Source organism: Carcharodon carcharias, chromosome 4 (genome assembly GCF_017639515.1).
Source record: "Carcharodon carcharias isolate sCarCar2 chromosome 4, sCarCar2.pri, whole genome shotgun sequence".
Lineage (NCBI taxonomy): Eukaryota > Metazoa > Chordata > Chondrichthyes > Lamniformes > Lamnidae > Carcharodon > Carcharodon carcharias.
The window spans coordinates 151,661,630-151,686,067 of record NC_054470.1 but is presented as its reverse complement, the minus strand read 5'-3'; the positions used below and the strand labels follow the sequence as shown (position 1 = coordinate 151,686,067).

The 24,438-nt window shown below is 43.1% G+C and overlaps 1 protein-coding gene across 4 annotated transcripts in view; it reads right to left on the bottom strand.

The window, feature by feature from the left end:
• Positions 1–24,438, bottom strand: part of LOC121277294 (xanthine dehydrogenase-like) — a 232,519-nt gene that overhangs the window by 56,566 nt on the left and 151,515 nt on the right. For all 4 annotated transcript variants that reach the window (XM_041186576.1, XM_041186574.1, XM_041186575.1 and 1 more), the window contains 6 exons: positions 18,785–18,894; positions 17,623–17,727; positions 14,623–14,701; positions 11,572–11,686; positions 2,088–2,168; positions 806–970 (listed from right to left, as the gene is read on the bottom strand). In XM_041186576.1, coding sequence (XP_041042510.1) covers positions 806–970; positions 2,088–2,168; positions 11,572–11,686; positions 14,623–14,701; positions 17,623–17,727; positions 18,785–18,894 — 655 coding nt within the window. The remainder of the gene's footprint in view (positions 1–805; positions 971–2,087; positions 2,169–11,571; positions 11,687–14,622; positions 14,702–17,622; positions 17,728–18,784; positions 18,895–24,438) is intronic.

Here is a 24,438-nt window from a genome sequence, read left to right as displayed (position 1 = left end):
TCTCAGATTTGTTATGCTATATTTAAGTTTATAAAGCTGGCAAAGGTGACAGTTATGATTTCTTTGAAAGGCTGGAAACCAACTAAGATGGTGTGGTTTGCACCAGGAAATACGAAAGGTAGATGCTTTAACAAAGATTTCTGGTACAATATTTGCCCCTCTGGAGGAACATGCTTAAGTCTGTTCTGGTCACTGATATGTTGAATAGCTTGGCTGGCTTATTAAGGCCAGTAATGTGTTTTCTCCCCTAATGACTGATATAGATCTATCTCAGTCAGCATGAAAAGTCCAAACATCAGAAAATACAGTTGCAAATTATAAATGTGTAAACTTTGTTCTCGTCTGAATGGGGTGAATTCCACCATTCCAGCAACTTGAGGCTCCATTGCAAAACCATTTCTTCCTGTAGTTCTGGATTATAAACATAGCACTATGTCAACCAAAAGCAAATGAAGAACAACTGTAAATATAATAGTGAAACCGCCTTATTGTTAACATGCTATGCTCAGGAAACAGAGAGAGAGAGAGGGAGAGGGAGTGATACCCTTTAAATGTGACTGCCAAATCAGTAGCAATGTCTGTTAAAGGGCCTTTGGGGATTCTCAAAATTTGCCTTCAGATTGTGTTTAGGCTGTCCAACTATTTCATTGGGACTCAGTGATGGACAGTTACAGAAGTCAAAAGAGAGTAGTCAGAAAAACAGGCGCAAAGCTATAGAGAGTTTCACACTCTCTGCTTCAGATACTAAAGACAATAAATAGGTTGTCACAGAATCAGAATCCATCCTATATAGCTCAGAACTCACATGAGTAAAGTTCCCGGATGCTGCAATAGGGTAGGACGAAACCCATCGGTGTAGTGTCTCCTTGAGCATACAAGTTCTTCTGCTTTACTCTGATTGGATCCAATGACAGAAACTTGGCCACATGTTCCAGAATTGTTTCAATGACAAATATGTTGGGTGTTGAACCTGTATAAGCAGAAAGTTTATACGTGTGTGTCAGTTTGGCTTAATTGGTGGAACTCTGGCCTCTGATACAGAATATTATGGTCACGTCTCATAGCTGAGTTGAACATGTAATCTGGACTGACATTTCTGTGCTGAATTGTTAGAGGTGCTGCCTTTCAGATGAAACTTTGTGCTGAAATGGGTCTATTCAACAAGCAGGAAGTTCTCTTAGACAAAGATCTTTCCCTCAACCACATTAGCAACATCAGAATATCAATTCATTCATTCATTGAATGATTGTGGCAAATAATTGTAATTTTAGCTTAATTCTTATCTTTATCTTGAGTTTTAGTTCCAACTTCAATAAGGAGTTCAATTCTGATTTAGTCCGTACTAACACAAATTTAGTTAACTACTGCTTTATCATTTACCTAAAGCAATACAGGATACCAGGGGAAACGCTGAAACCCATTTTCTCAATTTCTCGTGAATTGTGGTTAACTGTCAGTTTAAGCTTGATGGTAGTCAGGAGGACATTGCAATATTGTGCAATATTATGCATAACACTGAATACTGAAATTATCTTGGGTAGGCATTCAATAGTAGATCAAGGAAGCAAGGCGATAGTCTTAAGGCTAGCAACTTCCATCTTCAGGATACTATATTGCCACAATAAAGCTAAAATAATCTATTTGATTATCACCCTTGAAATGGTCATTGTCTTTCGCAAAACAGTATATCATACTCATTCACTCTAGTCTGAGAATATACTTCATAGAACTGTACTAAGGGCAAAACTTTCTGAGGTTTCATTAGTTGCATGAAGCCAGTCAAACATTGCAGATTAATTTAAAGCAAATAAAGAAAACATTTCATTCTTTCAAATTATTTTCTGTCCTCCTGAATTCAATTATTCCCATGCTGGACATCAACTATTATCCACAACTAAAAAATCTGAAATCAACTACCAGGGCATGCAGAATAATTACCCTGTTTGTTTCTGAATTTCCTATGTCACTCATAGCTCCATACACTGATGTAGCTAATACAATGGCCTCAGTTTATCCCTTGAACACACAATTTGTGGGTCTTTTATCCATTCAATACACATGAACCAAAATAAAACAATCTCTATTACCTGGAGCTCTGCACCATGTGTGGGCTGCACGGTTTGTTTTAACTGCTATAGGGGTCAGCTGCCAGTTCTTACACTTGTATGCTGCAAGAGAAAAAAGGAGTCAGGTCATGGATCTGACATGAGAAAGAAAGGGTAATGGCCACACCTTGAACTACATCAGAAAACTGACAATATAACTTTTTGCTAGTGCATTTAAAATTTAATTGATACTTTAAATGCTTTAAAAGGACGACTTATTTCTACTTATGAATACATCAAAGCTTTAAACTGACTGAAGCCAGTAAGGAATTTTCATAGTTGACTTAACTCTTAACTACAAATATAGAGAGGAAAGAAGCTTGTTTAAATGTGTTGGCAGCTGCAATTGCCACAGTGCTGAATGCCAGTAGTATCTGATGGAACAGTGAAATTCGGTGCATGCAATTTTAACCCAACTGGTATTCTCATGAAGCTATTAATGCGTAGAATAATTTTGGCAAATATTTTTCTTTTAAAATAGAGGTTTAGTCTGTGAGTGTGTCTTAACTGGATTAAAACCAGGTAGTCTGGGTGCTTTGATATGTACTACTTTTGAGATGTAAACAGAGAGGTAGAGTGTATTTGCATTTTTTGAATAAAGCATTGCAGAAGCGGGGTGAAAACTACCACCTAGCTAGCAGATACCAAGCAATATGTTTATATTACTAATAAAATTGGCAATATAAAAGAGGTTTTATTGTTAAAAGGTGGAATTCAAAGAGGCTGGTGATACAGTGAGAATTTACATTCAATGGGCTGTGCTAGGTGTAACTTCAGCTGCAAGCCTCCAACTGTCTCCACAGGAATCAAAGTGAAAAGAACCTCATTTTGAATTTGTAAGGTGAAAATGCTTTGCCTGGTGTCTGGTTAAGTCTATGGGTTGCTGTTACCTTAATGGAGATTAGTTTTGTAATTTGTTAAAAGTTATGATCATAATAATTTGTAGCCACATGTGTTTATATTTAACTTGTGTAAATTAATAAAATGCTTCATTTAACTTAATATAAAACCTCTCAAGAACTGGTGGCATGATTCCCCAAATTAAAGTTGCATCTCAAACATAACACTTAAAATTAACAATGAAGTAAGGGGCACGCGAGGAGGCAGGCAACTATGTCGGAGTGAAATGGAGATGAGTGAGTAGCGAATTAGGTTCACGTGGGAATTCAGTGCATGGGGGAAAGAAATGTGGTATACATAGAAATTATCCTAAGTGAATTAAGTGAGTAATTAAATTAAGTTAACTAAATAACATAAGTAACAATGGCAGGATAAGTGTTATTGCCACTGTGGAATGTGGGAACTTTCGGACACTAAGGAGATTCTGGACAAATACGTCTGCAAAAAGTGTAAGCAGCTAGAAGAAGTCCGCATCAGGATTATTGATTTGGAAATTGAACTGCAGACACTGTGCAACATAAGGGAGGGGGAGAAATACCTGGACACTTTATTCCAGAAGATGGTCATGCCTCTTAAAATAGGGTCGCCTGTTTTGGTCAGCAATGAGGGTCAGAAGGATGTGGACGTGAATGAAGCAGGTAATGGGACTGAGCAGACAGTGGTGGAGGCGCCTCAGACTTGGCAATTGTCAAACAGATTTGACGTGCTCACAACCTGTGTGGACGAAAGTGAGGTCTGCAAGATGGATGAGCAGGCTGGCCATGGCACCATGGTACAGGAAGTAATTTAAGTGGGGGAGCAAACAGGAATGTAGTGGTAGTAGAGGAGAATATAGTGAGGGGTAACTCAGTAGGTCTGGCAGCATCAGCGGAGAAGAACAAAGTTGACGTTTCGAGTCCTCATGACCTTTCAACAGAACTAAGTAAAAATAGGAGAGGGGTGAAATATAAACTGGTTTAAGGTGGGGGGTGGGGGGGAGAGAAGTTGAGGGGGGTGGTTGTAGGGACAAGCAAGCAGTGATAGGAGCAGATAACCAAAAGATGTCACTGACAAAAGAACAAAGAGGTGTTGAAGGTGGTGATATTATCCAAAAGAATGTGCTAATTAAGAATGGATAGCAAGGGACAGCTCTAGTGGGGGTGAAGTGAAATAAGACTAAAAGGGCATAAAAGGTATAGAGTTAAAAATAATGGAAATAGGTGGGAAAAGAAAAATCTATATAAATTATTGGAAAAAACAAAAGGGAGGGGGAAGAACTGGAAAGGGGGTGGGATGGAGGAGGGAGTTCAAGATCTAAAGTTGTTGAATTCAACTCGCGTCAACTCGCAGACACTTCCTCTTACCTATCCCTGGACCATGACCCCACCACTGAACATCAAGCCATTGTTTCCAGGACTGTCACTGACCTCATCTCCTCTGGAGATCTTCCTCCCACAGCTTCCAACCTGATGGTCGCCCAACCTTGGACAGCCCGCTTCTACCTCCTACCCAAAATCCACAAACAAGACTGTCCCGGTAGACCGATCGTCTCAGCCTGTTCCTGCCCCACAGAACTCATTTCTCATTATCTTGACTCCCTTCTCTCTCCCCTTGTCCAGTCCCTTCCCACCTACATCCGTGATTCCTCTGACACCTTACATCACATCAACAATTTCCAGTTCCCTGGCCCCAACCGCCTCCTCTTCACCATGGACGTCCAATCCCTCTACACCTCCATCCCCCACCAGGATGGTCTGAGGGCTCTCAGCTTCTTCCTTGAACAGAGGCCCGAACAATCCCCATCCACCGCTACTCTCCTCCATCTGGCTGAACTTGTTCTCACGCTGAACAATTTTTCCTTTAACACCTCTCACTTCCTCCAAATTAAAGGTGTGGCTATGGGTACCCGCATGGGTCCCAGCTATGCCTGTCTCTTTATGGGGTATGTGGAACATTCTGTGTTCCAGTCCTACTCCGGCTCCCTCCCACAACTCTTTCTCCGGTACATCGATGATTGCTTCGGTGCTGCTTCATGCTCTTGTCGGGACTTGGAAAAATTTATTAATTTTGCTTCCAATCTCCACCCCTCCATCATTTTCACATGGTCCATCTCTGACAATTCCCTTCCCTTCCTTGACCTCTCTGTCTCAATCTCTGGTGATAGACCGTCCACCAATATTCATTACAAGCCTACCGACTCCCACAGCTACCTTGACTACAGCTCCTCACACCCCGTTTCCTGTAAGGACTCCATCGCATTCTCCCAGTTCCTTCACCTCCGTCGCATCTGTTCTGATGATGCTACCTTCAAAAACAGTTCCTCTGACATGTCCTCCTTCTTCCTTAACTGAGGTTTTCCACCCACGGTAGTTGACAGGGCCCTCAACCATGTCCGGCCCATCTCCCGCGCATCCACCCTCACGCCTTCTCCTCCCTCCCAGAAACATGATAGGGTCCCCCTTGTCCTCACTTATCACCCCACTAGCCTCCACATTCAAAGGATCATCCTCCGCCATTTCCGCCAACTCCAGCATGATGCCACCACCAAACACATCTTCCCTTCACCACCCCCAGCGGCATTCCGTAGGGATCATTCCCTCTGGGACACCCTGGTCCACTTCTCCATCACCCCCTACTCCTCAACCCCCACCTACAGCACCTCCCATGCATATGCAAAAGATGCAACACCTTCACTTCCTCTCTCCTCACCGTCCAAGGACCCAAACACTCCTTCCAAATGAAGCAGCATTTCACTTGCATTTCCCCCAACTTAGTCTACTGCATTCGTTGCTCCCAATGCGGTCTCCTCTACATTGGAGAGAGCAAACGCAGACTGGGCGACCGCTTTGCAGAACACCTTCGGTCTGACCGCAAGAATGACCCAAACCTCCCTGTCGCTTGCCATTTTAACCCTGCTCTCTTGCCCACGTCTGTCCTTGGCTTGCTGCATTGTTCCAGTGAAGCTCAACGCAAACTGGAGGAACAGCACCTCATCTTCCGACTAGGCACTTTACAGCCTTCCGGACTGAATATTGAATTCAGCAACTTTAGATCTTGAACTCCCTCCTCCATCCCCACCCCCTTTCCATTTCTTCCCCCTCCCTTTTGTTTTTTCCAATAATTTATATAGATTTTTCTTTTCCCACATATTTCCATTATTTTTAAATCTATACCTTTTATGCCCTGTTAGTCTTATTCACCCCACCCCTACTAGAGCTGTACCTTGCGTGTCCTGCTGTCCATTCTTAATTAGCACATTCTCTTAGATAATATCACCACCTTCAACACCTCTTTATTCTTTTGCCTGTGACATCTTTTGATTATCTGCTCCTATCACCGCTTGCTTGTCTCTACAACCACCACCCCCTCACTTCTCTTCCCCCCATCCCCCACCTTAAACCAGCTTATATTTCACCCCTCTCCTATTTTTACTTAGTTCTGTTGAAGGGTCAAGAGGACTCGAAACATCAACTCTGTTCTTCTCCGCCGATGCTGCCAGACCTGCTGAATTTTTCCAGATAATTCTGTTTTGTTTTGGATTTCCAGCATTCGCAGTTTTTTTGTTTTTATATTAATATAGTGAGGGGGATTGACACTGTTCTCTGAAGCAAAAAGCGAGTGTCCAGACGACTATGTTGCCTGTCCGGTGCCAGTTTTGGTCCGGTGGGAAGTCCGGTGGGACTTCTGCTCAGGGCTGGAGAGGAATTTGCAGTGGGAAGAGGAAGATCCAGTTGTCATCGTCCATGTAGGTACCAACGACATAGGCAGGACAATGAAGGAGGTTCTGCATAGTCAGTATGAGAAACTAGGTACCAAATTAAGAAGCAGAACCTCAAAGATAATAATCTCTGGATTATAACCTGAACCACATGCAAATTGGAATATGGCAAATAACATTAGAGAGATGAATGTATGGCTCAAAGACTGGTGTGGGAGAAGTGGGTTCTGATTTGTGGGGCACTAGCACCTGTAGTGGGGAAGTGGAAGCTGTACTGTTGGGATGGTCTACACTTGAACTGTGCTGGAACGAGTGTTCTTGTGAATTGCATAACTAGGAAGTAGAGAAGGCCTTAAACTAAACAAGGGGCAGGGTGAGGGATTAAGCTTGGGTAAATGTGGCAAACCATGGGGTTGATTCAAGGCAGGAGACCATAACAGTAATATGGGAAATAAGGGTCATAGAATAGCAGGAAGGGTTAGAGAGATAGAACCTAAGAATATACCAATAGTAAAGTCTAGGCGTTACAAGGATAACAAAAAGGCAAAACCAAAGGCTCTGTATCTGAATGTGCATATCATTCATAACGAAGTAAATTAATTGATAGATCAAATTTATTTACTTCAACATGCACTGATAGCCATTACAGAGACATGGCTGCAGGATGACAAGGACTGGGACTGTGACCTGATTATTGAGGGGGTATTTGATATTGAAGAAGAATAGGAAGCTAGGCAAAGGTGGAAGGGTAGCCCTGTTGACCAAGGATGGCATTTGTGCAATGATTAGAGATACCTTGGTTCAGGAGATCAGGATGTAGAATCGTTTTGGGTGGAGGTGAGGATTAGCAGGGGAAAGTCGTCACTAGTGGGAGTAGTCTACAGGCCTCCTAACAGTAACTACAATGTAGGACAAAGTATACAAGAAGAAATACTGGGTGCTTGTGATAAAGGGCCAGCAATAATCTGGTGACTTTAATCAACATATAAAGTGGAAAAATCAGATTGGCAGTAGTAACCTGGATGAGGAGTTCATAGAATGCTTTCGTGAGAGTTTCTTAGAGCAGCACATTCTGGAACCAACCAGAAAGCAGGTTATATTGGACTTGGTATTGTGTAATGTGGCAGGATTAATTAATGACCGCAGAAGGCACCCCTAGGTAGCAATGACCACAATATGACTGAATTTTAAATCTAGTTTGAAAGGGAGAAAAGTAAGATCCAAGGCTAATATTTTAATCTTAAATAAGGGCAACTATGTAGACATGAAAGCTGAACAAGCTGAAGTGAGCTGGGATACTAAGCTAGCGGCTAAGTCAATAGAGAAGTAGTGGCAGACCTTTAAGGGGATATTTCAGAATACTCAGAATAAGTATATTCCTACTATAAAAGAAGAATTCTAAAGGGAGACCCACCATCTATGGTTAACTAAAGTAGTTAAGGAGAGCATCAAACTTAAGGAAAAAGCATATAACTGCACAATGATGAGTGGCAGAACAGATGATTAAACAGAATATAAAAAATGGCAGAGAATGAATAAAAGGCTAACCAGGAATAAAAAGTTAGAGTATGAGAGGAAGCTAGCTAGAAATGTAAAAACAGATAGCAAGAGTTTCCACAGGTATTTAAAATGGAAAGGGTAAGTAAAGTGAGTGTCGGTCCTCTGGAGAGCGACAATGGAGAGTTAATAGTATATAAGGTAATAGTGGATTAAATGAACAAATATTTTGCTTCTGTCTTCACTACAGAGGATACAAAAACATTCCAGTAATAGCTGTAAATCAGGAGATTGAAGGGAGAGGGGAACTTGGTGAAATTACAATCACTGGGTAAGCAGTACTGAGAAAACTGATAGACTGTGGGCTGACAAGACTCCGGGTCTGATAGACTACATCCTAGGGTCTTAAAAGAGCTGGCTAATGAGGCAGTAGATGCGTAGGTGTTAATTTTCCAAAATTCCCTAGATTCTGGTAAGGTTCCACCAGACTGGAAAGTAGCAAATACCCCTCTGTTCAAGAACGGAGGGAGGTAGAAAACAGGAAACTATAGACCAGTTAGCTTGACATCAGTTGTGGGGAAGATGTTAGAATCAATCATTAGGGAGGTTATAGCTGGGCATTTAGAGAAACTCAAGGTAATCAGGAAGAGTCAGCATGGTTTTGTAGAAGGGAAATCACGTTTAACCAATTTATTGGCATTCTTTGGAGTAACATGCGCTGTGGATAAAGGGAAGTCTGTAGATTTGCTGTACTTGGGTTTCCAGAAGGCATTTGAGAAGGTGCCACATCAAAGGTTATTCCGGAAAATAAAAGCTCATGGTGTAGGGGGTAACATATTAGCATGGACGGAGGTTTGGCTGGCTGGCAGTAAACAGAGAGTATGCATAAATGGGTCTTTTCCTGATTGGCAAGATGTGACGAGTGCAGTCCTGCAGTAGTCTGTGCTGGGGCCTCAACTTTTTACAATTTATATCAATGACTTAGATGGGAGGAGTGAAGGTATGATAGCTAAATTTGCAGATGACACAAAGATAGGTAGGAAAGTATGTTGTGAAGAGGACATAAGGAGGTTGCAGATGGATATAGATAGGTTGAGTGAGTAGGCAAAAATCTGGCTGATGGAGTACAACGTGGGAAATGTTAAGTTGTTCACTTTGGCAGGAGGAGTAAAAAAGCAGAACATTACTTAAATAGAGAATGGCTGCATTATTTAGAGCTGCAGAGGGATCTAGGTGTTCTAGTGTGAGTCACAAAAAGTTAGTATGCAGGTACAGCAAGTAATTAAAAAGGCTAATGGAATGCAATCCTTTACTATGAGAGAAATTGAACATAAAAGTAAGGATGTTATACTTCAGTTATGCAGGGCATTGGTGAGACCACATCTTGAATACCATGCGCAATTTTGGTCTCCTTAAGGAAGGAAATGGATGCATTGGAGGCAGTTCAGAGGAGGTTTACTAGATTGATACAAAAACAGAAAATGCTAGAAAAATTCAGCAAGTTTGACAGCATCTGTGGAGACAGCCAGGTCACAAGGACTCGAAACGTCAACTCCTGCTTCTCTCTCCACAGATGCTTTCAGACCTGCTGAGTTTATCCAGCATTTTCTGTCTTTATTTCAGATTTCCAGTATCTGCAGTATTTTGCTTTTACTAGATTGATCCTGGAATGAGCGGGTCATATGGGGAAAGGTTAGACAGACTGGGCTTATTTCCACTGGAGTTTAGAAGAGTGAGGGATGACTTGATTGAAGTATACAAGATCCTGAATGGTATTAACAAGGTGGATGTGGAAAGGATGTTTCCTCTTGTGGGTGAGTCCAGAACGAGGGGGCACTGTTTTAAAATTAGGGGTCACATTTTTAGGACAGAGATGAGAATTTTTTTCTCAGAGGGCTGTGCAACTCTGGAACTCTCTCAATCAGAAAGTAGTGGAGGCAGGGCCATTGAATATTTTTAAGGCGGAAGTATATTAATTCCCTTGCCTAACATGAATCTAAGGTCATCAGGGATAGATGGGAATGTGGAATTCGAAACAATCACAGATCAGCAATGATCTTAATAAATGGCAGAACAGGCTCCAGGGGTCAAATGGTCTATTTCTGCTCCTATTTTGTATGTTTTGTATGAAGCTTTGTTTTTTCAAGGCTTTCAGTAGAAATTCTGGATGTGGAATGGGAGATAGAAATCACAGTGGCAATGTCACAGACCAGCACAACAGACCAATTAATGGCCACTTATGGGCTTCGGGCTACTGTGGTATTTAACCCACAGTGGGAGAAGTTTGGAAGCTTTAGTTGTGTGGGCTGGTGTCCAGCAAGTTGTGATGGGGATGGGGTGGGGAGGGGCTGCTTTGCTGGCTCCCTGCACCCATTGAGTGCACGCTTCCTCCCCCACTAGGTCATACCTTCCCTTTTATGCTCCCTGTTGGCCTCTCAAACCCAGTCCCACAACCCCCTTCACCAGAACTTGGCAATACTTCTGAGACTGATTTACTTCTGAGACTGGGCTCCTCTTCGTCAGGGCTAGCTGTAGTCCCAACAATGGCCACCCCTCCCACCTGGTGCTGCTGGAACTACAGAGTTGCCAGTCATCCGATTGGCCAGCAGCTCTCTAAGGCAGGACTTCCTTCCAAGAAAGGGGCAGAAACCTTGCCTGAAGGCAATTAACACTGTTTCCTGTGTTCAGTTGCGGATGTGTAGCCTGCAGGATCATTGGCAGGTGTCCCCCCTGCTTTTTAGCTGGGAGGGACATGGGGGCATGGAGGTGGCAAAGGAAATATGGAGGCATGGGAAATATAAGGGGGTCTGGATGAGGCACAGGGGCTGGGTGTGAGGGCTAGGGTCCCAACAATCATCTACAGAATTGGACTGACGTCTCACTGAGTGAAGGTGGGTTCTTCTAACCTGCTGGCTTTGGCATCCATCTGCCTCCATGTCCACCTCAGACCTGCAATGGGCCTGACTCCCTGGGGTGAAAATAATGTGCGCGTGCAATCAGACTTCTGGAACATGACTTCAGGAAATGGCCCAACTCGTGTTACCTGAACCAATGATGAAAATCCAGCCCAAGAGCTTAAGATAGAATGGAAATTTAATTCCTGTGTTAACTACCTTACGCGCTTAAGCAAAGAAGGCCAAGTTTTGCAATGCAATAGCGCAGTTTGGTTTATTCAAATTTTATTTTATAAAATTTTAATTCTAAAGTTCAAATATTATTCAGCATTGTAGATGAACAAGATGACAGCTTTAGTTAGCTCAAATAAATTACCCTTTGTTAACAGATTAAGGTACTCAAGGAATCAACAGTTATCATTCAAGGCTCAAATGTTGATAATGTGTTGACACAGCATTTCTAAATTAGATACTTTACCATTATCAGAAAAGAAGAGGGCAAGTCCAACTTCATTGTCATTTGGGCTGCTTCCATTGTCACAGTAGTAAGTAATGATAACACCATTTAGTGTACCATCCTCATTAAACCCCACCTGGAACAAAACAACAGAATTGCCTTTTTAAAGCACCATTCATTATGACAGATTTATAGCTGTCTGAGTGGACTACATGTCTACTTGGCAAAGGGCGTGCAGAAGTGCTTCAGCCCACGATTATACATTTGAGATTATTACATTAACGGTGCTGGAAAGAGATGTGGTAATCTTGATGTATGGGCCATTAAACCATGGGTTCAATGTTTATAGGCAATGAAGGAAGCAAATGAAATATTGGAAAAGATAACTAAAGACAAGACTAATAAGCTGAAAGAAATGACTTTGCAGTTATATTTAACCTTAGTGAGGCCACATTTGGAGTATTACATTCAATTTAAGAGAAGGATGAGGGGGGGATTTGAAAATCTGTAACACTGTCACCAATATGGAGATTTTGAATCTTGAAAAGTTCGTCTGTCAGGCACAGGATTCAAAGACTAATGTTAAAGGGTAATATTTAAAGATTGTAGTGTCAAAAGAAAATGGAAAAATTAGGCAACTTTTTTTTATAGTTGCAAACTGATGGAAGTGTGGAACAAATAACCAATGGGGTGTAACAACAGGAAATCATGAGAAGTTTTTAAGAATGACTAGCTGAATTACTTTTTGGAAATGGGATACAGGGTTACAAGTTCAAGGCTGACAACAAGCAAACTGAAATCTGGTTTGAAAGAATTGGGTGGATGGGCCAATATTCTTCTGCTCAATGTATTATCTTAAGATGTACTACCTAATTACTACTGGCTATAATGCAGTTGTATTACAGCCAGATCACTAGGCTGAATGCCTTACGAAGATAGAAGCAAAATACTGTGGAGGCTGGAAATATGAAATAAAAACAGAAAACACTGGATAAACTCAGCAGGTCTGACAGCATCTGTGGAGAGAGAAACAGAGTTAACAGCACATGCTGACTCGAAACATTAACTCTGTTTCTGTCTCCACGGATGCTGTCAGAGCTGCTGAGTTTTTCCAGCATTTTCTGCTTTTATTGAAAGCTTTACTAGTTGTGTGAGACAGCCCCTTTACTGTGGACAGTATTTGCTCAAATGAGGCTTTGTATAACAAATATATTTTAAAAAATCAGTAATTACATAGAATAAACAGCACAAAAACAGGCCATTCAGCCCAACCAGTCAATATTGGCATTCATGCTTTAATTGATGCTCCTCGAATCCTTCCTCACTAACTATTAGCACAACCTTCTGCTCCCTTCTCCCTCATGCTCGCCTCGCTTCCCCTTAAATGTATCTATACTATTCGCCTCAATTACTCCTGTGATAGCAAGTTTCACATTCTCATCACTCTCTGGGTAAAGAAGTTTTTTTCTGAGTTCCTGATTAAGAAAAGAATATGCTGGAAATACTCAGCAGGTCTGGCAGCATCTGTGAAGACAGAAGCAGAGTTAACGTTTTGAATCCAATATAACTCTTCTTCAGAACTGGAGAGAGGTAGAAATATGATGGGTTTTTATGCTGCTGATAAAGAGGGGTGTGCAGGTGGAGCAAAATAGAAGGTCAGGATAGGCTAGAGAGAGAAGAGATTAAATGACAAAGATGTCATGGAACACAAGACAAAGGAAGTGGTAATAATAGTATCAAAGATTAAGGCTTTGGTCCAGAGTCGGTGGTCTGCTATTAACACCTACTCTGGACAAAGCTTAATACTATCACTACCACTTCCTTTGTCTTGTGTTCCATGACATCTTTGTCATTTAATCTCTCCTGCCCTTTAACCCACCTCAGCCTTCTCTTCTGGTATTATCTTTGTGCACCCACTCCAGTGCCTCTACATCCTTTTTAAAATGTGGTGACCAAATCGGCATAAAGTACTTCAAGTGTGGTCTAACCAAGTTTAGGTACAAGTTTGGCATAATTTCGCTACTTTTCAATTCTATCCTTCAAGAAATAAATCTTTAGGTTTCATTTGCTTTTGATATGGCTTTATTGGTCTGCGTCGTAACTTTTAGACCTGAATCTTCTGGTCAGTGTGCCGGGGTGGGCCCTGCTCGCCGAAGTGTAAAATGACGGGTGGTGACGTTGGGCATGCGTCCTGATGTCACTGCGCGTCATTTGATCCTCAGTTCAGCGGAGTTGGCTGCACACCCACCGAAATGTCAAAGGTCTATTAAGGCCATTTAAATAGCAAATGAAGTAATTAACAGGGCTGTCCAGGGTTGGCGGGCAGGCGAAGAGCCCAGGTGGCCTTCGCATTTTCACAGAAGCTCATCCACGGGCGGGATGAGATTTCATAAAGGGTTAATAAATGTAATGAAAATTTTTATTAAAATTCATTGACATGCCCCAGCGCATGTGACACTGTCACATGAGGGGACATGTCTGAATTTTTTTTTCTTTATTTCAGTTTTTCATAAGCAAAGTAATTTCCCTGAGGCAGCTCCTTGCCTCAGAGATTTCTGCGCTCTTTCGCGCACATGCTCGCCCACCTCTCCCCATCCGCATAGGGTGCGTTCAGTGCTTATGGGTGCGCGTCATGCTGGGCGGGCCTTAATTGCCCACCCACGTAAAATGGCATGCTGCCGATCGTGGACGACAATCGGGTGCGCGCCCACCTGTGCCCGCTCCCACCTGTCGGGGAGAAAATTCTCCCCTTACTGATTTGTGCATTTGTACTCCCAGATTCCTTCATTCCTCTGCCCCATTTAGATTGTTATTTTCCAAGTAACAGGTGATCTTCCTTACTTTCCTTACCAAATGCAATGTCATTATTTGTCCCAAGTATTTCATCGGAAAAACACATTTTAAAAAGTCATATATTTCCACATGATGCTTGATCTATCTCTGAAATTCAGTTCCACTTTTAATTGTTCAACATGTACCTTTTTATAACTTGGTTATAGACATTATTAGATTATTCTGGTTCATAGAAAAGCTGGTATAAAGACAAGCCTTCTGTGATATTTGAACTCTAACCTTGTATTTGAAAATATAACCATGGCGCTTGCCAATTGTTTTCATGTTGGTGCTCAGGTCCATTATGCATCGAACAGGTCTGTCAGAAACAATGTTACCATATTTTAGAAAGCACGAAATAAGAAAAAATTGTCTGATTAACGAAGAATAACACTTCAATAGACCTTAGAGAAGGGTCAGTTAGCTCAGTTAGTTAGAAAACTAGCACATGATTCAGAGTAATGCCAGCAGCATGGATTTGCTTCCCGATGAACCATCAGCAGACAATGAGCCAAGGACCTACCTTCGGGCAGCGTACACGTGAATGAATGAAAAGCTTAGAGAATCTGCCAAATTGTGAACTCTACTCCACCCATTTGATCTTCAGATGGGAAGTTCTACAAAAATATTCCTCCAATCTCTGAAGCTAATGACTTTGGACTATTTATCCACTTTCACTTTCCAGTCCTAGCTAGCTGTTTTGCAGAGGTGACAATTGTCCCTGATCACAGCAGCACAGACACCATCACTCTCCATGGAATATTCGATTATCTCTGTTTCTACTGATTCTATTCCTGTGTTTCTATTTTCTTTATGTTACCATTAGAACCTTCACATCTATTCCTAACTAGAAATTTCCCAAAAGGTCATGTTAATCAGAAATTCTTTCAATATTAGTTCAAATAAAGGTTGATTTATCTTCTTCAATTAAAGCTGCTTATCAGCCAAGTTACATTCTCCAGTGGGTTGTATTTAGGTAAAGCAAAGTGCATATATCCCATAGTGCCTCAGTTAGCCGCCAGTGGGTTCAACAGAGGGAAAACAAAATGACCCTATAATTTCATAGGAGTAATAAAGTAAGAACCATTTTTATGTGGAATTTTTGACAAAGACATTCCACAGCACTTTACATATGGAAATAAACTAGGAAAAAATGTTGAACGGTGAAGTGAGGAATTAGGAGGGGTGACTGAAAGCTTAGTTGAAAAGGTGGGTTAACATTTTTAAAGGAGAACAGAAATATGGTAAAGTGGAGGATAGAATTTCAGAGAATGCGACAGAAGCAGCTGAACACTTTTCCACTAACGCTGGGGCAAAGGGAGGGAGATCACTTAGAAATTAGTGGGCCAAAGAATTTGGGAGGGGTGTGAAGCTGGAAAAGGTTGCTAAGGTAGAATGGGGTAAAGCTTTGGAAGGATTTGAAGACAAAGGTGAAGAGTTTAATATGTTGCTGATCAGGAAGCCAGTGTAGATTAACAGGCCAAGGACAATAGGAAAGTGAATCTTATTGCAAGACAAAATACAGATAGCAGCATTTTCAGTAAGTTGGAGTTTTTGGAGTGAGGGGTTTCAGAGGTCAGAAAGGGCAGCATTGGACTAATGCAGCCGAGTGATGACAGGCAAAGTTAGCAGATTAAAATATTGTCCTGGTGATGGATACAACATGTAATTTGAAGATATGATCTGGTTAGGATATCTCATGATTCTGTAAATGAGGAACCTGCAGAGTGATAAGAATCTAACGTAGGTCAGAGGAGGTTGCAAGCAGAGGGAGAATGAAAAACATTCAAGAGCGGAATAGGCAACTGCAACAGCATTCCCAATCTTCGAGGCAAAGAAATCAATGATCTCTTTGCACTTGTTGTCAGATGTGAGTGAGATAAATAAAAGGGATTGAAAAGGGTAAATGGAATTGAGAAGGCAAAAAGCTTTACAGAAACAGAACCTTGGGCATCCATGCCCTCCAGGATGATCATGGAGTAGTGACTTAGTTTAAAATAGTGAGGCACTCTTGTGATAAATATGATGCAACTCTATCTTATTCTGGTCTTGCAACTGTCGCCTTAAACAAGGTAACTGTCCTCTTAAACAGGACAATTCAAAAAGACATCAATCAGAATCCTTACATAGTTGTGAAGTTTGTCAGTATTGCCTTGCTGATTGTGAAGAGTCCATCACACAGTCGCCTCTCAGAGCAGGAGTGTTCCTTCCGGCTCACAAGGTATGTTTAGGACTCTCCAGCCCTGGATTTGGACCCCTGCTCCACTGCCCTCCCGAACTTCCTTCCGACCATTTTCCAGCTGCCAAATGTCCTACACAATGTCCTACAGCTACCAATTCCTGTCTGGTTTGGGTGGTAACACAGACTAGGTCTATGCAGGTAAGGTTTGGGATGTTTTTCTTCTTTTTTTAAATGTGAAGAAATGGAAATTGTGCTGTTCTAAGTGCAAGACATTCTATCAGTTTGGCCAGCTATAGTATTTAAGATGTCTTAGAATTGAGTTTTTGTTATCAGACACATAACTCTTCCAATGATGTGTTTTTAAGGAAGGTTTTTGGCCTGCTTTATGTCAGTTTCTGGCAGCTTTGGGAACAGTAGAAATTAAAGTTGGGGCAGAGATCTATAATTGCTGGGATTCCAGTGGATTCTGCTCTCTGGATGGTCTTCTGGCACAGGAAGGAAGGCGTGAAGAGGCTAAAGACACATTCTGCAACAATGTTGGTAGAGCAACACACATCGGCCATGTTATCTCCACAAAGTGCAGATTTCCCAAGATCAAGTTTTTATCCAATTAGTCTCACTGTTTCCCCAAGGTTTCCTCAAGTATGTAACTTTGAAAGCTGCTATTGAATTTTCTTCCATTACCCTTTCAAGTAACAAATTTCAGTTCAAAATAACTTTCTGCATTAAAAAAAATCTCATCTCCCCCTCTTTCTCTTTTGCCAAATATCTTATATCTGTGTCCCCTGATGGCCAAACCACATATCAATGGAAACAATTTGTCCTATTTACAACATCAAAACCCAATCTAATTTTGAACAGCTCTGTTAATTCCCCTCTTATCCTACTTCTCTGCTCGAAGGAGAACAATCCCAGCTTTTAATATGCTGCATTCATATATGCACACAAAGGAGGAATAAAAAGAGTGTTACATGTTCTTTCTGGTTCTGCCAAGTTTCTATAAGCTACAAACGGAGAGGTCAATTGTATATTTTATACAGTATTCAGCCAAATCCTACCTGCAAAGCACTGTTGCAGCCACTGCTGCAGAACAAGCTACTAAGCTGGCACGAGTACCTTTACCTCCATAAGCTCCACCCAAACGTTTAGTTGTGATGTTAATGCTGTGAAAAGAAAAACATTCCCAAATGATTAAATCCTATAATTACTTTGGCTAATAAGGAAGTAAGTCCCACTATTTAAAAAAAGGAGGGAGAAAACAGCGAATCACGGAACGGTTTACCTAACATCAGTGGTAGGGAAAATGCTAGAGTCTATTATAAAGGATACAATAACAGGACACTTAGAAAATATCAACGGGATTGGACAAAGTCAACATGGAGTCGTGAAAAGGAAATCATGTTTGACAAGCCTACTGGAGTAGGAGCAGAATAGATAAGGGAGAACCAGTGGATGTGGTGTATTTGGATTTTCAGAAAGCTTTTGATAAGGTCCCACATAAGAGGTTAGTGTGCAAAATTAAAGCACATGGGATTGGGGGTAATATATTGGCATGGATTAAAAATTGGACAGGAAACAGAGAGTAGGAATAAATGGGTCTTTTTCCAGAGTGACAGGCAATGACTAGTGGGGTACCGCAGGGATCAGTGTTTGAGTCAATGATTTGGATAAGGGAACCAAATGTAATTTTTCCAAGTTTTCCGACGACATGAAACTTGGTGGGAATGTGGGCGATGAGGAGGGTGTTAAGAGGCTTCAAGACGATTTAGACAGGTTGAGTGAATGGGCAAGTACATGGCATATGGCATGGATATAGTGTGGATTAGTGTGGAGCTATCCACTTGGAAGGGAATAAAAAACATGGGGAAGTAAATAAGGAAATAAATAAAAATGACAGCATGCTATTATATTTATTTATAGGTGGATATAGTTACCATACACATTGGAAAGTCTTTATGGTGATGGAAATGTGTATTTAAGATAAAAGTAGCCTGGTAACTGCAATTGCCATATCACAGTCTCTTTATGTATTTTCTGTTAGAAATGTTTTTGTGAGTTTAACATAACTTATGATGTGGAAGATTAAGCATGTATGCCACATTTCACCCAGTGCTTATGTTAAAGCTTGCCTTGCACAATGTCAATGTTACTGTTAATAAGTGTTGTAAAGTCATTGTAGCAAGTTAGTCACGACGTGCTAAGAAATAAAAATCTGTTTACTCCTTGACAGGTATTCCAATGGCACCGGCAATGGCTTGTTGTGCAAAGTCCAACCACTGGCTAGATGCCTGGACATCCAAACCATCTTCAGTAGGCACACACCGACAAATCTATCAGAAATAAACAATACAATAAAAATATGATCCTTGAAGAAAATTATTTCTAATGTTCTGTCACAGGTTATACAATCTTATCTTAAGTAATGGCTAATTGACATTAAATCTCATGAAATTTCCCTTAATGTTCTATAAGAGTGCAATACAGAAAGAGAGTGGACAGTTCTTTTTGTTTCATTGGGCAGAATTTTCCCATGATTGCACTAAGTGTGGTAGCGAGCGGGTAAAATGGAGTCCTACCATCCAATGAAAATGGTGGGTTTTCACGCTGTATATTCTCAAGCCCGCCTTATTATGTATTCACTCCCACGAAAGATGACGTTTCCATGGTGGGCAGGCTCTCATTCGCCTGCTCACCATCACCCCGCTGTTGCATCACACTGGCCACCATCTTTAAAAGGCAGCCGCCAACAAAACACTCATCACCACCAGCTCACCACCGCTGCCTGCGATACATGGCCTGCAAAGGCAAAAAGACTGCAGCCCCCTGCTTCAACGATGGGTCCCTCGAGTGACTGCTGGAAGCACCGGGATGTGCTCTAACCCCGCTCTGGCCGCAGGATGAGTAGCAATGTCACCAACCCAGCTTGGGAGGTGGTGGTAGTGGTGGTCAGCGTCAACACTCTTCAGAAGAGGACAGCCACCCAGTGCAGCAAAAGGATGAATGATCTCCTCCGTTCCACCAGGGTAAGTCACTCTTTTCATCACTCCCAACTCACAAACCCATCACACGCCAATAGGGCCCTCATTCACTGCCAGTGCAAGGGACATCACCATTCACTCTTCCATACACACCACCACTGTCCTCATCCTATCCATGGGACCACTTACCACCCACACAGGCCAGGCATACTTATCATCTGGCCCAGCAGGCATCCTGATACACTTTCCCCACCTCTATCCATGCAGGACAAACAGGCTCACAAAAAGAAAGAAAGGTCACAGACAGGTGGAGGGATGCCTGGATTCAAAGTTCTGACAGCATTTGAAAACAGAGCCATCCAGCTGGCCAGCAATGACCAGGACTGGTCCTATGCTGACGGTGAGGTGGGCGCTGCTCGACCAAGTGAAGATCAAGCAATGCAACATGCATCAGATAACCATGCTGTGAGTGATGTGCCCTCTTTCACAGGCCACTACGATGCACTAATTATTTCTCCTTGCTTTCACAGGCACATCTGGGAAGCAGCAGGTGGGTTCCACGAGCCTCCAAGCAAGCTCCAAGGAAACCTCCGAAGAGGAATCTGAAGGCACCTTCCCTGAAGTCCTGTAACCGTGCTCACCCACACCCACCACCAGCGCAGAGACACACACATCTGTGGGACCTAGCTTTAGAGTAGCCTCAGGACCACAATCTGGTGAGCACATCGCATTTTCTGATCCACAGAAGGCGGAGGCAGGGACTTCCCAGGTTCCCAACAGTCAAGAGGACTGCTGGAGGCCAGAACTTTGCTGAGTCTGAGTCAGATGATAAGCCTCTGGACTTATCATGTCACAGTTGCTGGAGGTGCAAAGGCAAGCTCAGGAACATCAATAAGGGATGGTAGCTGCACTCCTCAGATTGCAAGGCCCGATGGAGAAGTCTATCCGTCTTTAGGCTGAGATGATAGCGCCAGCATTGCAACACACCGAGGTCAACACTGGCAGATGGTGGCCGCCATGGAGACCTTGGTCCAGGACATCGCTACTGCACTGTAGCTCGGGCTTAACTCCATCGTAGCAGCGGGGTTAGGACAGTTATGGAGAGTTAGTTGCACAGCTTGGCATGGGTGTTAATCACTTGTACATAATGTTCATTACTTTCAATAAACCCCCAAGAATGTCTCCCTGCCTATGGCTCCTTGTTCTGATGAGCAGTGTTCTCGTCACTCAGATGTAGAATCTTTCTGCACAAGATAAAAGTCAGGTGTCTCAGTCCAAGGCCTCTTTCCTGTGCTGTGTGTGGCCTTCAGACCACAGTGATGGTTCAGCCTCACACTCCTTCGAAACATTACTAATGCCTGCACCTCGGCACTGCTGGTCATTGCTGCCAGAATATAGTGGGCAGGCATCACAGAGTTCTCTCATTCTCTTTTTGTGCTCTCAGCACCTTTAAGGTGGGGCTGGCCCCTATCACACCAGCATCTGTGACCAGTGATGCTGTGCACCAGCTCCTGAACGGCTGCGGTGCTGAAGGTGAACACAGCATCAGACACGTCTAAAGTTTCATGGCTGCATCTCTGAGATGGCCCTGATCATGGAGTGCAAGCAACCTGCCCTCGGCCAGACAGGAGTCAGACATTCTCAGAGGCTATGTGAGGAGCTACGGAGTGTCCTCACTGCATGTTGTCATCATCCTCCTGGAATCTAGCAAATATTAGGGCCTCCACTGCATCTCCATGACAGGAGCATTCTCTCAGAGAGTATTGGCGACGAGGTAAGACAGACTGGAGTCAAACATTCACAACTGCGATGTGAGGATCTACAGGGACACCTCACTCCATGTCGTCATCGTCCTCCACAAATCTGGCAACTATGAGGACGTCCTGAGTGTGCCTGCCTCATCTAGCCAGTGCGAGAACCTCATCCCTGTCATCGTCACCAACAAGGACCTCCTCATCCTCATCCCCGTCAGCATCCTCCTCATTGGAGGAGACATGCAGATCCTCCATATCCTCCTCACCATGACCTCACACGATTTGACATGGAGAGGGTATGGGGAGTGTGGTGATCGGGGTGGGGTGTAGGGGGGTCTTGGGGATGTGAAGGCTGAGGCCTGTTTTCTGTTCTATTGTTTTTATTGTAACTGGGATGACGTCCCAGAGCACCAAGTCAGGTCTTTTAATCAGCATGCCACCGCACCCCTGTGGCTACCTCTGCACTGTTTCCAAGGGCAGCAGACCTAACTGCAGTACACACCCTCCCCTGACCCTCCCACCCTAGAATGAAAATCCCACCTTTGCAAGCACTTTCTCCCGAGACAGCCGCGCTGAGTAGCGAAATTTCGTGACTCCCGCTCCCCGCCTCAAGGATGAAAATCAAGCCCATTGTTCCCAGCACATGGAAGGAAGAAGTTTGCCTCTGAAACCCAGCTGGAAGTGCCAGATGAGTTGGGCAGCTGGGTGTGGTCCCCTACTCATAGGCACAGTGCCATAAATGTTCATTGACCACAACAGGAAAGGTGAGTGACATGTCACATTCAAATGTAAACTCTTTCACTCTGACCTCCCCAGCACTCCTCAGACCAAGATACTTTGCAGGTCTAACCATTCTTCTCTCTTGAGGTACTTCCTCACATCCCCATCTGAACAGTCACCACTCATACTCACCTTCACCTTATTGCCCTTTTATAGCCACTCCTCACAATCACTCTCCACAAATGTTGTCCATCAACACATTTCATTTCTCAGATTATCAACTCTCTTTTCTCTATGTGAAGTTAAAGAGAGCACAGAATACCAGAAAGAGACAGAGAACAGATAGTGGCCCTCCAGTCATTGTCCCCTAACCACTGTAGAGGATGACTCACATAAGCAGAGTTTCAGAATGCATGGCCAATTGTGATGGAGAGCTCGGGTTCTCCCAGATACCTGAAGAAGAATGAAATATGATACAGGCACATGACACACAACACTCACTCAGATTGACTTGGTATCAGCAGCTACTAAAGTATGATCTGTACAATGTTGCCTTTGAACCGTTTCACCTCGTCAGTTCTAATTCATATCTTTCATTTCCCACAGATCTTTCAAGTATCACCCAGGACCTGGTGCTGAGGGGGAGTTCATAGAAGAAGTCGTGCACTCTGGGGGAACACTCATGTGGCACGTGCGAACTTTTCACCAGCTCAGATACACACAACTCAGTAGGATCTCCAAGACAGGTAGTTTGGTTGTCAACAGTGAGCTATACATCACAAGTGAGCAGGAGCAGGTGTTGGAGACAGAGACAAACTGTGGACACACCCCATCAGAAGGTTTTTGCTTAGCTGGATGTAGATGCTGCGTTTCAAGGTTCATCAGCCAAGAGGACTATTCTTAAGCAGCAGCAGAGGTTCCATTAGCATTTCCAGAGGCACTGCGCATGATTGGAGAGAGATTAGAAGAGTCTGTCTCAAGCATGAGTGCCATGATTTCTTGAGCCTTTTGTATTGATGGCCACATCCATGGAAAGAGTGGCCATCTGCATGGGGCATCAAACACAGCAGGCAGTCAAGTGTATGTTTGCCCCGACCAAAGACCTGAACACTCAGTTTGCCAGCTTAAATAGGATGGATGAAAGCCTCGCCTTGGCTGTTCAGTACCTCACTTAAGTGAAGCAAAGCACTCTCCGGCTCTTGGATAGCAGGGAACTGTGGGTGGGCCATCAGCAGGAAGAAGGAGAAAGGGAAGATCTCAGTCCCATTCCTTCCCCCCCAGCCCCATTTCCTTTTCCCTCAGTCAGGGCTCCACGTATTGCTCCTTACCCCAAAGACTGAGTCTGCCCCTTCTTTGCAGGGCCCTCAGAGAACATCAGCCAAGAGTATGTCAGCAGTCAGAGCAGGGGAACGAATAGCCTGCCTCTAACTTTGCTGAAGCCACAGGATTAGCACTAGGTATGAGCAGTAAGAAAGGGAAAAGAGAGACACTGTAGTTTCATGAAAAAAATTCACTTGGGTTTTTAAACGTTTGTTAAAGCATCACTTTTATTGTCAACGTTTATGCACCATAAACTTTATTTCAAAGCTCTATTGTGCAGTCATCCCAGTAGCTGCCTGTCATCTGTCTAGTGGCCTTCAACCTTAAGGAAAATGGTATGACAAGAATAGAAGGTGCTGGTGAAGATGACAATGAGGGGGATGGATTGCTGTCTGTGGGACTGCTTTGTGCCAGGCTTCAGTGGATTCTGAATTGGTATGCCAGATGACTTCACTGCCTCGCACCAGCTGAAGCAAGCCTGAATGTGTTTGTTCCATATGTCCCGGACAGCCAAGTTTGTGGCTGCATGTATGATGGCCACGTCATGCTCCTCTTCCACCTGTTGCTTCCCCTTTTCCTGCTCTGAAGATGCAAAGCAGTCATCACCTGCTTCCTCCTGCAGCTCCAGTCCTCTCTGCCGCACTGTTGTGCAAGATGCAGCAAACAACTATCATTCTGGTGCATATTGAAGAGAATCTCCAGATCTGTCGAGGCACCAGAACCGCATCTTCAGTGCCAGGATGACCTGCTCAATGACCACTTTTGTGTTCATGTGGCTTCTGTTGTACCTTTCCTTTGTGTCAGTGCTAGGGCTCCACACAAATGTTATCAGCCATATTCAGAGGGGTATCTTTGTCTCCAAGGAGCCAACCAATGACTCTGCTTGGAGGTGTGAATGTCAGTGAGAGACTTGACTGTTGCAGAACTTAGAAATCATGTCAGCTTTCTGTGTATCTTACACCACCATGTATGATCTTTCAATGATTACATACTAGCTGAACTTTAATGGAGTGGAATCCCTTTTAGCTGATGAACACTGCTGGGTGATCTGAGATTGCCTGGATTGCCACATGTGTACGATCTCGATTTTCTGGATCCTTGG